General features: G+C 38.5%; 1 protein-coding gene across 1 annotated transcript in view; it reads left to right on the top strand.

The window, feature by feature from the left end:
• The window catches only part of CFAP44 (cilia and flagella associated protein 44), a 103,519-nt gene that overhangs the window by 24,994 nt on the left and 64,880 nt on the right, over nt 1-13,645 (top strand). Inside the window, exons 8-12 of the mRNA XM_069472618.1 lie at nt 1,933-2,097; nt 4,084-4,239; nt 4,549-4,596; nt 5,188-5,287; nt 5,829-5,923. Coding sequence (XP_069328719.1) covers nt 1,933-2,097; nt 4,084-4,239; nt 4,549-4,596; nt 5,188-5,287; nt 5,829-5,923 — 564 coding nt within the window. The remainder of the gene's footprint in view (nt 1-1,932; nt 2,098-4,083; nt 4,240-4,548; nt 4,597-5,187; nt 5,288-5,828; nt 5,924-13,645) is intronic.

The following is a 13,645-nucleotide window of genomic DNA, read 5'->3' as shown; positions in this document are numbered from 1 at the left end:
GGCCAAAAATGCCAGATGGATGAGAGGAAGGGATATCTGGAGTCAAGGGGATGAGCTAGAAAGGAAGCTGTTGCTATTACCTAAAAAGAGATGATGAGGGCCTAGATGTCTCAGGACAAATGGAAAAGGAAAGCTAGATATGAGTGACATTTCAGAGAGGAATATCATGTAGGTTTTGGTCACTATTGGTGGCTTTAGCCATTGGACAGAAGAAAATAAGTCTAAATAAAGACTCTACCACAAGTGGGCTGAGTCTTAATAACAGGTAATAATAGGTAAAATAGATAGGGTAGGTAAAAATAGATAGATGCATGAGGTAGAAAGATGGAGTAAAGTTATCAGTTACTCTAGTTGAGAGGGAAATGGGAATGTGGAACCCTAGAGCAGGCCGGCAGGCAAAAATTAGATCAGAGTGTCCCAAAGTGCATTTTATGGAACGTTAGTCTACACAGAAATTCCAAGAAAATAAGACTTTCCTAGTCAAATTCCTTTATACCTAGAAATTCGTCTTGGTGATTCCCAGCAAATATTCCTAATAAAAGTTTCCAAGGGTCCTAGGGAAAACAAACTTGTCTGATTTTGTTTATCCTAGCATCTACCTTCTGAGGTAGTATAGTCAAGAACAGGAGTTTTTTTGGGGGGGGTGCTGGGCACAGTGGTTCATGCCTGTAATCCTAGCACTCTGAGTGGCCACGGCATGAGGATCACTGGAGGTCAGGAGTTCAAGAACAGCCTGAGCACTGAGCAAGAATGAGACCCTCTCTTTACTAAAAAACAGAAAAAAAAATTAGCTGGGCAAGTAAAAATAGAAAAAACTAGCTGGGCGTGGTGGTGCATACCTGTAGTCCCAGCTACTAGGGAGGCTGAGGCAGGAGGATCACTTGAGCCAGGAATTTGAGGTTGCTGTGAGCTAGGCTGATGCCACAGCACTCTAGCCCAGGCAACAGAGTGAGACTCTGTCTCAAAAAAACAAACAAAAAAAAGAATAGGAGTTTTTGAACCCTGGTGCCCATATTAGAATCGTGACTCCTCTGGGCAATTCTGGGCAAGTTATTTAACTGTTTTGTGCTTCAGTTTTCTCCTCTGTAATATGGGGATAATGATAGTCAAGATTACCATTGGTCCATATGTCCTTTGCAGGAATGAGAAAAAGCTATTTCTTCTGGAAAAATAAAGTATTCAACATGCACAACTGTACATGGTATCCCTCATAAATGTGCCTAGTTGATATGGTTTTTAGCATTAAATATATATGTAACTATACATATATGTAAGGTGTTCAAGCAGTGCTTGGCACAGAGTCAATGCTGAATGAGTATCATGTATTATGTGACACTTGTTAAACATCCTAGGAACTAATGTTTGGTGTTATGTACTCTGGGAAATTCTGGATTAAACAGATTAATTTGAGGTGGTTCCAGATGACTGTCCTTGTTTGAAATTGGATATTGTTACGCTATAATCTGCTCAACTGAGTACTAGCCTCACAATTTACCTGTCATTTTTAAAATTTGATAGTATCGTACTTAAAAAGTAGAATCTCATCTGTCAAGAACTTTAAGCATATCTCTAATTTTTGACCCATTAATTCCTCTTTTGATGTATGACCTTAGGAGATATACAAAGAAATCTATTATATATATATATATATATATATACATGAAAAACTACCAGCAACACACAACCTAATCACAATGATGTAAAACTGTACATGATGCAAGAAAAAATACATCAAAATGTGATTAGTGGTTGTGTCTGGGATAGTAGGTTTTTATTTGTATATTTTCTTATTTTTGTATATTCAATTTTTTATTTTCATGACCAATAAAAGTAATCTTTAAAAAATAAATTTCACCCACTATTTGAGGCATGAATATATATATATTTCTGTTTTAATGTGCATGCCTTTCTTTCCATATGCCTACCTGCTAGGTGCTCTCAGGATCAGAATGGGGCAACATGCTGCTCTGGGAAGGTGGTCTCATCAAAGTGGAGCTCTGTCGAGCTGGGAACAAGTCTTGTCACCATGGTCCCATCAACCAGATAATGCTGGATGAGGGTGAAGTTATTACTGTTGGGTCAGATGGATGTGTTAGGGTAAGTTTTCTTGATACTTGAACAGTAGCTCCTAAAGTCTAAGACTTTCAAATTACCCAAGGGATTTTATCTGGTGTTTATTTTTCATTACAGTTATTTTATGAAGGAGATCAATGATTATTTACTCCTAAGACCAATTCATTTAAAATAATTCTTCCTTTATCATAAATACTTGCATTCTTGTCAAAATTAATTTACTACATCTTAGCACTGAAACTTTCTGAGGGGACCTCTTGTTATTTTTATTCTGTTATTGAAATAATAGCTTAAGAAAATAAAAACCCATGTTAGTACAAGATGAACAGTGGACCCACACATCTTTCCAAACTGCTTGGTATGAATGGGTCATTTTCTAGCAACAAAAGTGCCGAACATTTGTTAGTTATTTTTTCCTGAGGTTACCAATTAGAAATACACACAGAGGTGAGCTGATGGGATTTGCCTATGGTTGCTGCCGCCTCAATGCCTCTTATGCTGGGGAACTCACCTGCTTCCCCTTGTGGATGCTCTCCTGCCCAAAGCCTTGGCTGAGTGGAACAGTTCCCATGTCTAAGTCCCCTTGGTTGCTGTTCCGTCACACTTCTCCCACCCTCCCTGCCTGGCACCTTGTGTGACTGTGTATTCTACTGTTGCAGCCTGACCTGTAGTCTTGTGATTTGCCCTGTAGTCCCCTTGGTAAATATTTCTACTGTGGATTTTCATAAGATAGTGGTGGTGTTCTCTTGACATTCTATAAGCAGTATTATCAGGAGTAAGGTAGTATTTTTTAATAGTCTGATCACTCTGTTGACACCTATTGAGCTTAGTGTGTCTAATATATTGTTTAAGCTGTATCTCCTACAGTGGGTCCTCTTACCATTGGCTTTTTGAACCCACGTGTAGGTTTTTGCACGTACAATATTAAATTTAATCTTTAGTTAGATGTCATGGATTGCTCTGAGATCTTTTATGTCCTTTATTTTCTTATATACTATATTCACTATTCCTCCAAGATATATGTCACCCCAAAATATCCCAATACCAAGTGGGAGAAAACTTTAAGGGAAAAGAAGTTAAATATTTCAGAGAGGATCCCTTCATGGACACCACTAATTTCTAAGCTTGCTTCCCTTTTCACAGTGCACCCTCATCTCTTTAGTCCTTCACATTGTAAGTTTCTACCTCTCACCCTTTAGGAAAAACCTACCCCCTACTTCTAGGGGTTGGTCTGATCCTAGGATCTGGCCCTCTCCAGGGTAACCCATGGGACAACAGCAGTCTCCTGGGAGTTACTTTCCCAAAGTCTGAGTTATTCAGTCTCTCTAGGATAATACGGCAGGGTGTGCCAACAGAACTATCCAGGGTGGCTACGGCACTTCACAGGGCAAGTCCTTCTGAGTCTCTCAGTGAGGTGAAACTGAGTTCCCTCATTCTTCCTGTAGTATTCTGGACTCCTCTCCCAAGGAACAGCAATCTTCATGAGTTAGCGTACAAATTGATATTAAGTAAGACAAACATTTTCTAATGGAGACATTATCTGCATCTATTTTTCCTGCTTATAATGAAGATAGTGCTTGAATCATTAACCAAAAATGTATATTTCCCCTTTCCAGGGGCCTACTGGTGTATAGAAAACAAGGCTCCTTATACTGTCTTGCTGAACAACTGCATCGTTTACTCCATATGGCCACCTCATATGAAGAAAAACCTAATAGAAACCTTGAAATAAAGTTTATTTTGGGCAAATTAAAATTCTTATGCAAGGCTGTACTTTCTCACTAATTGCTATAAATACAAAGGAAACTATAATAATTTATTATACCCTGGTTCAGAGTAAAAAATTTCAAGGGTTGAGATTATACTCTGTTCTAATTATACCTACTCATTGTTAATTTTAATGAAACAAGAAGAAATGACTTTAAAAAAAATCAGGGCTTTTTCTGGCTTAGAAAATAAATATACAGGAACTTCTGATTGATTAAAGTATTTTCCTATTAATTTTACAAGATATGGGATTTCGAGACAATAGACACTGCTGATGTTATAGATGAGACTGGACTGTTACAGATCGAGCCTATTAATGAACTTCAAGTAGGCAAGAATGTCAAACTCTTCTCTATGGTAAAAATGAATGAAACTGGAAGTAACTTTTGGTTGGCTCAGGTATGTTACATTTTTTTCTCTTATTTCCTTAAAGTTACCTGGACATAAAATTAAAATAGTAGTATAATTGATTTTCTGGGCTGAAAGTCCATTTGACTATAAGTATTATGAAATGGCTTTGCTTACTGTATGGTTGTCTTCTAAAATATATAGAAGTTGCTTTTATTAAATTTTAATCACACTCTAAAATAGATATAAGCTTTTGATATTGCTTATCCCTACTTTAATAAATCGTAGGAAGAATATTTTTTTAATTTGATGAAAGTTCAAAATGATAGAACAAAATACTATTAGGTTTTTATTTTTTAGGATGCCAATGGAGCCATATGGAAGCTTGACCTTAGTTTTTCAAATATTGTAAGTTACCTGTTATTCTTATTTTTTCTTTACTTTTATAGTAAAAACCTTTTTTGTTCTTTAAAGGCTACTTTATCTTTCTTCATGTTTTATCATTGTTCCCATCAAAACTTGCTCAACATATGCTAATCATGAGAGTTCACTCTCTTGTTATAATTTTACATTAAAAAAGGTGTATCTCATAGTAAAACTTACAAGATAAGTGGCAATGACAATGCCTAACACGATACAGTGCTTTACAGTTTTCATAAATATATGGAATTTTTATTTATATTATCTCACAAGATCCTCACTGCTACGCTGTTTAGTAGGCAGGCAGCTGTCATCATCTTGTTTTACCAATGAAGAAATGGAAACTGGCATTTGAAGTGACTTGAGCAGAGTCACATAGTCATTAAATTCAAAGCCAGGACTCCATGGTTCTTCTAACCCAACGTCCATATTCTTTTCTAACCTTTTATGCTTTTTCATATTTTTATTCAAATAAAATTGCACATGTGTTATAGGGTTCTACTTGCATTTTTAAAAACTTGACCTTAATTCTATGTTACCCTGTCTTTGAGATGTAATAAGCTGTCTGTCTGTTCTCAGACCCAGGATCCAGAATGCCTCTTCTCCTTCCATTCTGGAGCTATCCAAGATTTAGCTGTTTCTCCTATCACTTACCTCATGGCCACAACTGCCTTGGACTGTAAGTAGGGATTCAATGAAAATATATCTGGCCTTGTTTTGTTTTCAGTATGATATTTATATGTATTTAAAAACATTTGAGGATTTTTCCAAAAAAGAAACCTCTTGAATGCAGATGAGGTGAGTTGTTGCAGAGTGTAGAGGCACAAAATGCAGCAGCCATGGTTATTGTGAGAGATTAAAATAAGAACACAATCTGTAAGTTGTTCTTGAAAATACTATTTATTTTTCAAGTGTCATTTGTGCTTTTCCTAGTCTTTCAATCTCCTTTCTTCCTTAATTTCTGGCAAGTCTATATGAACTATGCAAGGTGAAATTGATCCACCAGTTAATCATCAGTTCTCTTCTTTATTGTGAATGTTTACAAATTATCTGTTTAAGGTTATATGTGGAAATTTTTGACTAAAGGGTATTGAATTATTAACTGATTTACTTATTTATGAAATTTCTTATTATAATATTCAATATGTAAAAAGTAAGCCAAGATTATTTTTAAAAATATTATGTATATAATTTTTTCTTTTAAAACTATCTTTCTATAGGCTCTGTTCGAATTTATGATTTTGCTGGCAAAACTCCTTTGGCTCAGATGAAATTCAAACAAGGAGGTACTGCCCTTGCTTGGGTACCCCAAATGGTATGTTTGTTGTTTTAATGAACTTCTGAAGAATCTATTGGTAAATATGGTATAGCAACACTATTTCTTGGACATTATATGTATTTTCTGACTTGGAATTTTAGGGAAGAATAAAAATTCTAAGTTAGTTTATTTTGCTGAGAACATGATAGAAATCATAGCATGACCATTGTTATGGGCTTAGTTCTGATTTTAATGAAAATTCTATTTTATACTGCCTGCAGATTAGGAGTAGTTCCATGTTGCAAAGTAATTACCCAACATAAATTTATGTATTATATCTGTCCTCCATCTATCTGACTCCAATTTCATTCATCCTATTAATATTTCCAGAGTGCCTACAATGTGCCAGGCTTTGCTCTAGATTCTGGGAATATAGCAGTGAACAAAAAGATGAATATAATTGCCCTCATGGACCTTACATTTTAGTGGGAGGGAGGCAGAGGCAGACAGTAAACAAATAAATGTGTGTTATGTTAGGTAATGGTAAGAGCTATAGAAAAAAATTATGTGGAGATAGGAAGTTGCTCTAGTTGTCCATTGCTGTGTGATAAACTATCCTAAAATGCAGTGGCATAAAACAGCAATCATTTTATTTTTATTTTATTTTATTTTTTATATTTTTATTTCAGCATATTACAGGGGTACAAATGTTTAGGTTACATATATTGCCTTTGCCCCACCTGAGTCAGAGCTTCAAGCGTATCCATCCACCAGATGGTGAGCACCGCACCCATTAGGTGTATATATACCCATCCCCTCCTCCTGCCTCCCATCTGCCCGACACCCAATGAATGTTACTACTATTATGTGCACATAAGTGTTGATAATTTCCTACCAATTTGATGGTGAGCACATGTGGTGCTTGTTTTTCCATTCTTGTGACATCTCAATTAGTAGAATGGGTTCCAGCTTTGTCTAGGATAATACAAGAGGTGCTAGATCACCATTGTTTGTGTTTTTGGCTGAGTAGAACTCCATGGTATACATATACCACATTTATTAATCCACTCATGTATTGATGGGCACTTGGGTTGTTTCCACATCTTGCAATTGTGAATCGTGCTGCTATAAACATTCTAGTGCAGATGTCTTTTTTATAGAATGTCTTTTTTTTCCTTAGGGTAGATACCCAGTATGGGATTACTGGATCAAATGGTAGCTCTATTTGTAGCTCTTTGAGGTATCTCCATATTACTTTCCACAGAGATTGTACTAATTTGCAGTCCCACCAGCAGTGTATGAGTGTTCCTATCTCTCCGCATCCATGCCAACATTTATTGTTTTGGGATTTTTTGATAAAGGCCATTCTCACTGGAGTTAAGTGATACCTCATCGTGGTTTTCATGTGCATTTCTCTGATGATTAGAGATGTTGAGCATTTTTTCATTTTTCTTGGCCATTAGTCTATCTTCTTTTGAAAAGTTTCTGTTCATGTCCTTTGCCCACTTTTTGATAGGGTTATTTGATTTTTTTCTTGCTGATTTTCCTGAGTTCTATATAGATTCTAATTATCAGCCCTTTATCGGATGTGTAGCATATGAATATTTTCTCCCATTTTGTAGGTTGTCTGTTTGCTCTTGTGATAGTTTCCTTGGCTGTGTAGAAGGTTTTTAATTTGATCAGGTCCCATTTATTTATTTTTGTTGTTGCTGTGATTGCCTTTGGGACCCTCTTCATAAATTCTTTGCCTAGGCCAATGTCTGTAAGAGTTTTTCCAACATTTTCTTCTAGAATTCTTATAGTTTCATGTCTTAGGGTTAAGCCTGTTAGCCACTATGAGTTGATTTTTGTAAGATGTAAAAGTATAGATCCTGTTGAGTCTTCTACATGTGGCTATCCAATTTTCCCAGCACTATTTATTGAATAAGGATTCTTTCCCCCAGCGTATGTTTTTGTCTGCTTTGTCAAGGATTAGATGGCTATATGAGGATGGTTTTATATCTGGGTTCTCAGTTCTGTTCCACTGGTCTATGTCTCTGTTCTTGTGCCAGTATCATGCTGTTATAGTTACTATGGCCTTGTAGTATAGTCTGAAGTCTGATAAATTGATGCCTCCCAATTTGTTCTTTTTGCTTAAGATTGATTTTGCTATATGGGGTCTTCTCTGGTTCCATACAAAGCATAGAATTATTTTTTCTAGATCTGCAAAAAATGATGTTGGTATTTTAATAGGGATTACATTGAATCTGTAGATCACTTTGAGTGGTATGGACATTTTAACAATGTTGATTCTGCCGACCAATGAGCATGGCATGGTTTTCACCTGTTTACTCCTCTGATATTTTCTTCCTCAGTGTTTTGTAGTCCTCCCTGTAGAGATCTTTTACCTCCTTAGTTAAATATATTCCTAGGTATTTTATTTTCTTTGTTGCTATTTTGAAGGGTACTGAGTCTTTGATTTGGTTCTCAGTTTGACTATTGTTGGTGTATAGGAATGCTGTTGATTTCTGTACATTGATTTTGTAACCCCAGACTTTGCTGAATTTGTTTATCAATTCCAGTACTCTCGTGGCAGAATCTTTGGGGTTTTCTAGATATAAGTTCATATCATCAGCAAAGAGTGATAGTTTGACCTCTTCTGCCCCCATTTGGATACCCTTGATTTCATTCCCTTGTCTGATTGCTCTGGGTAGAACCTCCAGCACTATGTTCAATAGAAGTGGTAAGAGAGGGCAACCTTGTCTGGTTCCAGTTCTAATTGGGAATGTTTTCAATTTTTCCCTGTTCAGTATGATGTTGGCTGTGGGTTTGTCATACATGGCTTGTATCATTTTTAGGTAAGTCCTGTCTATGCCTATTTTGTTAAGTGTTCTTATCATAAAAGGTTGCTGAATTTTGTCGAATGCTTTTTCCCTGTCTATTAACAGGATAATATGATCTTTGTTTTTGCTTCTATTTATGTGGTGAATTACATTTATAGATTTGTATATGTTGAACCATCCCTGCATCTCTGGGTTGAAGCCCACTTGGTCATGATGGATTATTTTTTTGATAAGCACCTGAATTGGTTTGCTAGGATTTTGTTGAGAATTTTTGCATCTATATTCATAAGGGGTATTGGTCTGTAGTTTTCTTTTTTTGTTGCATCCTTTCCTGGTTTTGGTATCAGGGTGATGTTGGCTTCATAAAACCTGTTGCGGAGGATTCCTTCCTTCTTGATGTTGTGGAATACTTTCTGCAGGATAGGCAGTTCTTCTTTGTAGGTCTAGTAAAATTTGGGTGTGAAACCATCTTGTCTGAGACTTTTCTTTTTAGGAAGGTTTTTTTATTGCTGCTTCTATTTTGGTACTTGATATTGGTCTGTTCAGGAATTCTATTTCTTCCTGATTGAGCCTAGGGAGGCTGTGTGTTTCTAAGAATTTGTCCATTTCCTCAACATTTTCAGGTTTATGTGCATAGAGGTTTTTATAGTATTTATAAATGATATTTTGTATTTCCATGGTATCAGTTGTAATTTCTCCTTTTTCATTCTTTATGGAGCTTATTAGAATCCTTTCTTTTCTGCTTCTCATTAATCTAGCAAGAGGCATGTTAATTTTGTTTATTTTTTCAAAGAACCAACTTTTATTTTATTAATCTTCTGTATAGTTTTTTTGTTATTGATTTCATTTAGTTCCACTCTGATATTTGTTATTTCTTTTCTTCTGCTGGGTTTGGGGTTGGTTTGCTCATCCTTTTCCAGTTCTTTGAGATGATTCATTAGATTGTTGATTTGTGATCTTTCTGTCTTTCGGATGTAAGCATTTATGGATATAAATTTTCATCTCAGGAGTGCTTTCGCTATATTCCATAGATTTCGATAACTTGTGTCTCCTTTATCATTTAGTTCAAAGAATCTTTTGATTTCCTCCTTAATGTAATAATCATTCAGCAGAAAGTTGTTTAGTTTCCATGACTTTCTGTAGAGATGAGAGTTTCTTTTGGAGTTGATTTCTAATTTTATTCTACTGTGATCTGAGAAGATGGATGGGATAATTTCTATTTTTTTAAATTTGTTGAGACATGCTTTGTGGCCTAGGATATAGTCAATCTTAGAGAATGTCCCATGAGCTGATGAGAAAAATGTATATTCAGTGGTTTTGGGGTAGAATGTTCTATAAATGTCAGTCAGGCCCATTTGTTCTAGAGTTGTGTTTAAGTCCATTGTTTCTTTGTTTATTTTCTGTTTGGAGGATCTGTCCTGTTCTGTCAGATGGGTGTTGAATTCCCTGGCAACAACAGTGCTGCTGTTTATCATTTTGTTTAGATCACATAGGATTTGCTTTATGAATCTGGGTGCACCAGATTAGGTGCATAAATAGAATTGTTATGTCTTCTTGTTGAACTGTTCCCTTCACCATTATATAGTGACCATCTTTGTCTTTCATTACTTTTGTTGATTTGAAGACTAAGTTATCTGAAATCAGAACTGCTACACCAGCTTTCTTTTGGCTTCTGTTTGTATGAAGTATTGTTTTCCATCCCTTACCTTGAGTTGAATGCATCCTTATGGGTTAGATATGTTTCCTAAAAACAGAAGATACTTGGCCTGTGTATATTTATCCCTTTGGCCAGTCTATGTCTCTTTAGTGGGCAGTTGGAGCCATTGACATTTATTGAAAGAATTGGTAAGTGGAGCAGATTTCTATTCATCCTGTTGAGTTGAACTTTGTTGCTTTGTCTTCTCTTTTGAGCCATTGTGGTATCTGGCCTTTGACCTTTAGCTTTTGGATGATTTTACATTGATGAGTGTTTATTGTGCTAATCCGTGTGTAACACTGTTCTGAGTACTTCCTGGAGGACAGGTCTTGTCTGGATGAATTCCCTCAGTCTTTGCTTGTCTGAGAAGGACTTTATTTCTCCTTCATATAAGAAACTCAGTTTTGTAGGATACAAGATTCTAGGCTGGGCATTATTCTGTTTAAGAAGAGTGAGAATGGGGCCCCAGTCTCTTCTGGCTTGTAAGGTTTCAGTTGACAAGTGTGCAGTTAGTCTGATGTGTTTTCCTTTGTAGTTTACCTACTTCTTTTGCCTTGCAGCTCGTAGGAGGTAGGAAGGCCTCTTTTATGTTTATTTTGGCCAATCTAAAGACTACGTGACATGGTCTCTTTGTGTTTGCAATGAATTTCCCAGGAGTCCTTTGAGCTTCTTGTACCTGGATATCTAGATTTTTAGCAAGGCCTGGGAAATTTTCCTCCACTATATTCCCAAATTGTTTATTGAACCCTTGTTTATTTTCTTCTTCACCCTCAGGGATGCCTATACTTCTCATGTTAGGCCTCTTCACATAATCCAATATTTCTTGTAGGCTTTGCTCTTTTCTCTTATTTCTATGCTCTATCTCTGTGACTGACTTATTTAAATGAAAGGTGTTATCTTCAATCCCTGAGATTCTTTCTTTGTTTGATCTATCCCATTCTTGAGGCTTTCCACTGTGTTTCATAATTCCTTGAATAAATTCTTCATTTCCAGAAGTGCTGTTTGATTTTTCTTTAATATTTCAATTTCTTTCGTCAATTTTTCTTCTAAGTCCTGGATTTTTTGTGTGTGTGGTTTCTTTGTGTTGGGTATCCATTTTCTCTTACGTACCATTGAGTTTTCTTACAACCCATGTTCAAAATTCTTCTTCTGTCATTTTAGTGTTCTCAGTTTGGTTTATATCCATTGCTAGAGAGCTGATGTTCCCCTTTGGGGGTGTGCTTTCAGTTTGATTCTTCATACTTCCAGAGTTTTTTCACTGATTCCTTCCTAACTGGAGCAGCTGTTGCTTCTTACCTTTAAATTTTTGTTTAGATAATGACACGGCCTGTTTAGTCTCTGAGCCAGTAGGTCATGTTTGTGGGTGAGATTCGACCATACCCTGTGTGATGAGTCAGTAAATGCAGAAACTGCGTGTGCAAATTGACCTCCCTGTCAGTAGGTGGCGCCTGCTGGGAGGAACAAGCTGCAGTGTTGTTTTTGGGTCCTGTAACCAGCTCTCATTCCTTTGGAGAGGAACTCTAGTGACTCAGGTGGCCCTGGAACTTCCAGGTGTGTCCTTATTTTCCACCTAGGGGCAGGGGAAGGTGGGGGAGTGAGGCTGGGCACGGCTGGGTTGAGTGAGCCTGCCCTCAAGCTCCACAAATGCTATTAGCAGGGGTCAAAGGTCTGTTCTCTGCTTCTGGGCAAAACTACTAAAAACTACTAAAAAGTCTGCATGTGAGGGTGGGGCTGTCTGAGACAAGCAGTCTGGAGCAGGCCTCACTCCTGTCCACCCTCCCCTATTCTGCGGTTTCTCCCAGGCCTGTGCCAGCAGGCAGGACCTCAAGTCAGCAGATCTCCCCTGATTGTGATGCAAGCCAGGAGGTTCCCTGCCCAGAATCACAGCCTGAGCTGGGAGTATGGCCCTTCCATGGGAGGAGGATTACCCTTCAAGGATGCTGCAGCTAGCAGCCACTCTGGTCTGTCCCTGAAGGCACACACACCTCAGCAGACTAGTTCACAAGTATCCCTTCTGTGCCCCCAGGCAATGCGATCAAGACCTGGGTGTACGGAATCTGGTCTGCAGGCCAGTCCCGTGGGTCCAGGAGATCAATCCCTGACCCTACCAGGGAGAAGAGTGCTGGTCTCCAGTGACTCGTGGGGTGCCCAAGCTGAATCAATGTCTTTCTGTCTTGGGGTTTGCCCCGCTCTGTTGGGGAGTCACCAGGCAAGCAGCACCTGGGAGGGCTGGCAGGTAGGGAGTACACAGTCCAAGTACCCCTCAGTCCACTGCAGGGTCCCAAAAGGGACGATCTGGTTCCCTGTAGATGCCTCTCTCTCAGCAGCTGTGGGAGAGAAGGGGAAGGGGAGAATGAAGCAATATGGCACCTGCTGATCGGCTTGGGTGTGTGGGGCAGGAGGTGCCCCCAGGGAGCTGGGAGCCTGGTGCCCTGTCTACAAGAGGCTCATTGCTCACTGGTGGCGGCAGTCTCTGGGCTGGTGTTAGCAGCTCTCTCCAGCAGCTTGGGAGCCCACCAGCAGTCCGAGATGCAAAGGAGGGGAAATTTAACTGCTCCACCTAACCTTGTCACTGGTTTCCAAGCCTCTCAGGGTTTAGACCCTGCCGATGCCTTTCTCCTTCCAGTTCCGCTCCACAGCTTCATCCTTTAGAGTCTCCTGTAGTTTCAGGCACGCTTCCTTCCAATCCTTATGCAATCTATGTTTGTCTGCCTATTTGTTTTTTTCACTTTAATCTAAAATCTATCTTTCATGCAGAGACACTCTGGCTGGAAGTTTTTCTCGTCTGCCATCTTCAATCATTTTATTTTGTTCACATACTCTTTAGATTGGGAATTCAGATGACAGTTGGATGGATTGTCTCAGCTTCAGAGTGTCTGAGGTCTCAGCTGAGAAGACTTGAATGGTTGGTGCCTGGAATATCCATAGGCTTCTTGATCACAAGGCTAGCACCTGGATTGGATGACTTGAAGTCTGGGCTAAGCTAGGACTGTCAACAGGAGTGTTTACCTAATGGCCTCTCCATGTGGCTTGGGCTTCAACACCGCATGGCAGCCTCAGGACTCACACTTCTTACCTGGTGGCTCAGGGCTCCAAGATCTAGTGTTCCAACAAGCAAGGCAGAGGCTGATGGCCTTTCATGGCCTAGCCTCAGAAGACAAAATATCACTTCTGCCATACTCAGTTGGGTGAAGCAGTCACACAGTCACAAGCCCCACCCACATTGCAGAGGAAAGGTCTTAAACTTCATCTCACCACAGG

The sequence above is a fragment of the Eulemur rufifrons genome, chromosome 7, assembly GCF_041146395.1.
Source record: "Eulemur rufifrons isolate Redbay chromosome 7, OSU_ERuf_1, whole genome shotgun sequence".
Lineage (NCBI taxonomy): Eukaryota > Metazoa > Chordata > Mammalia > Primates > Lemuridae > Eulemur > Eulemur rufifrons.
This window is presented reverse-complemented; position numbering and strand designations above follow the sequence as displayed.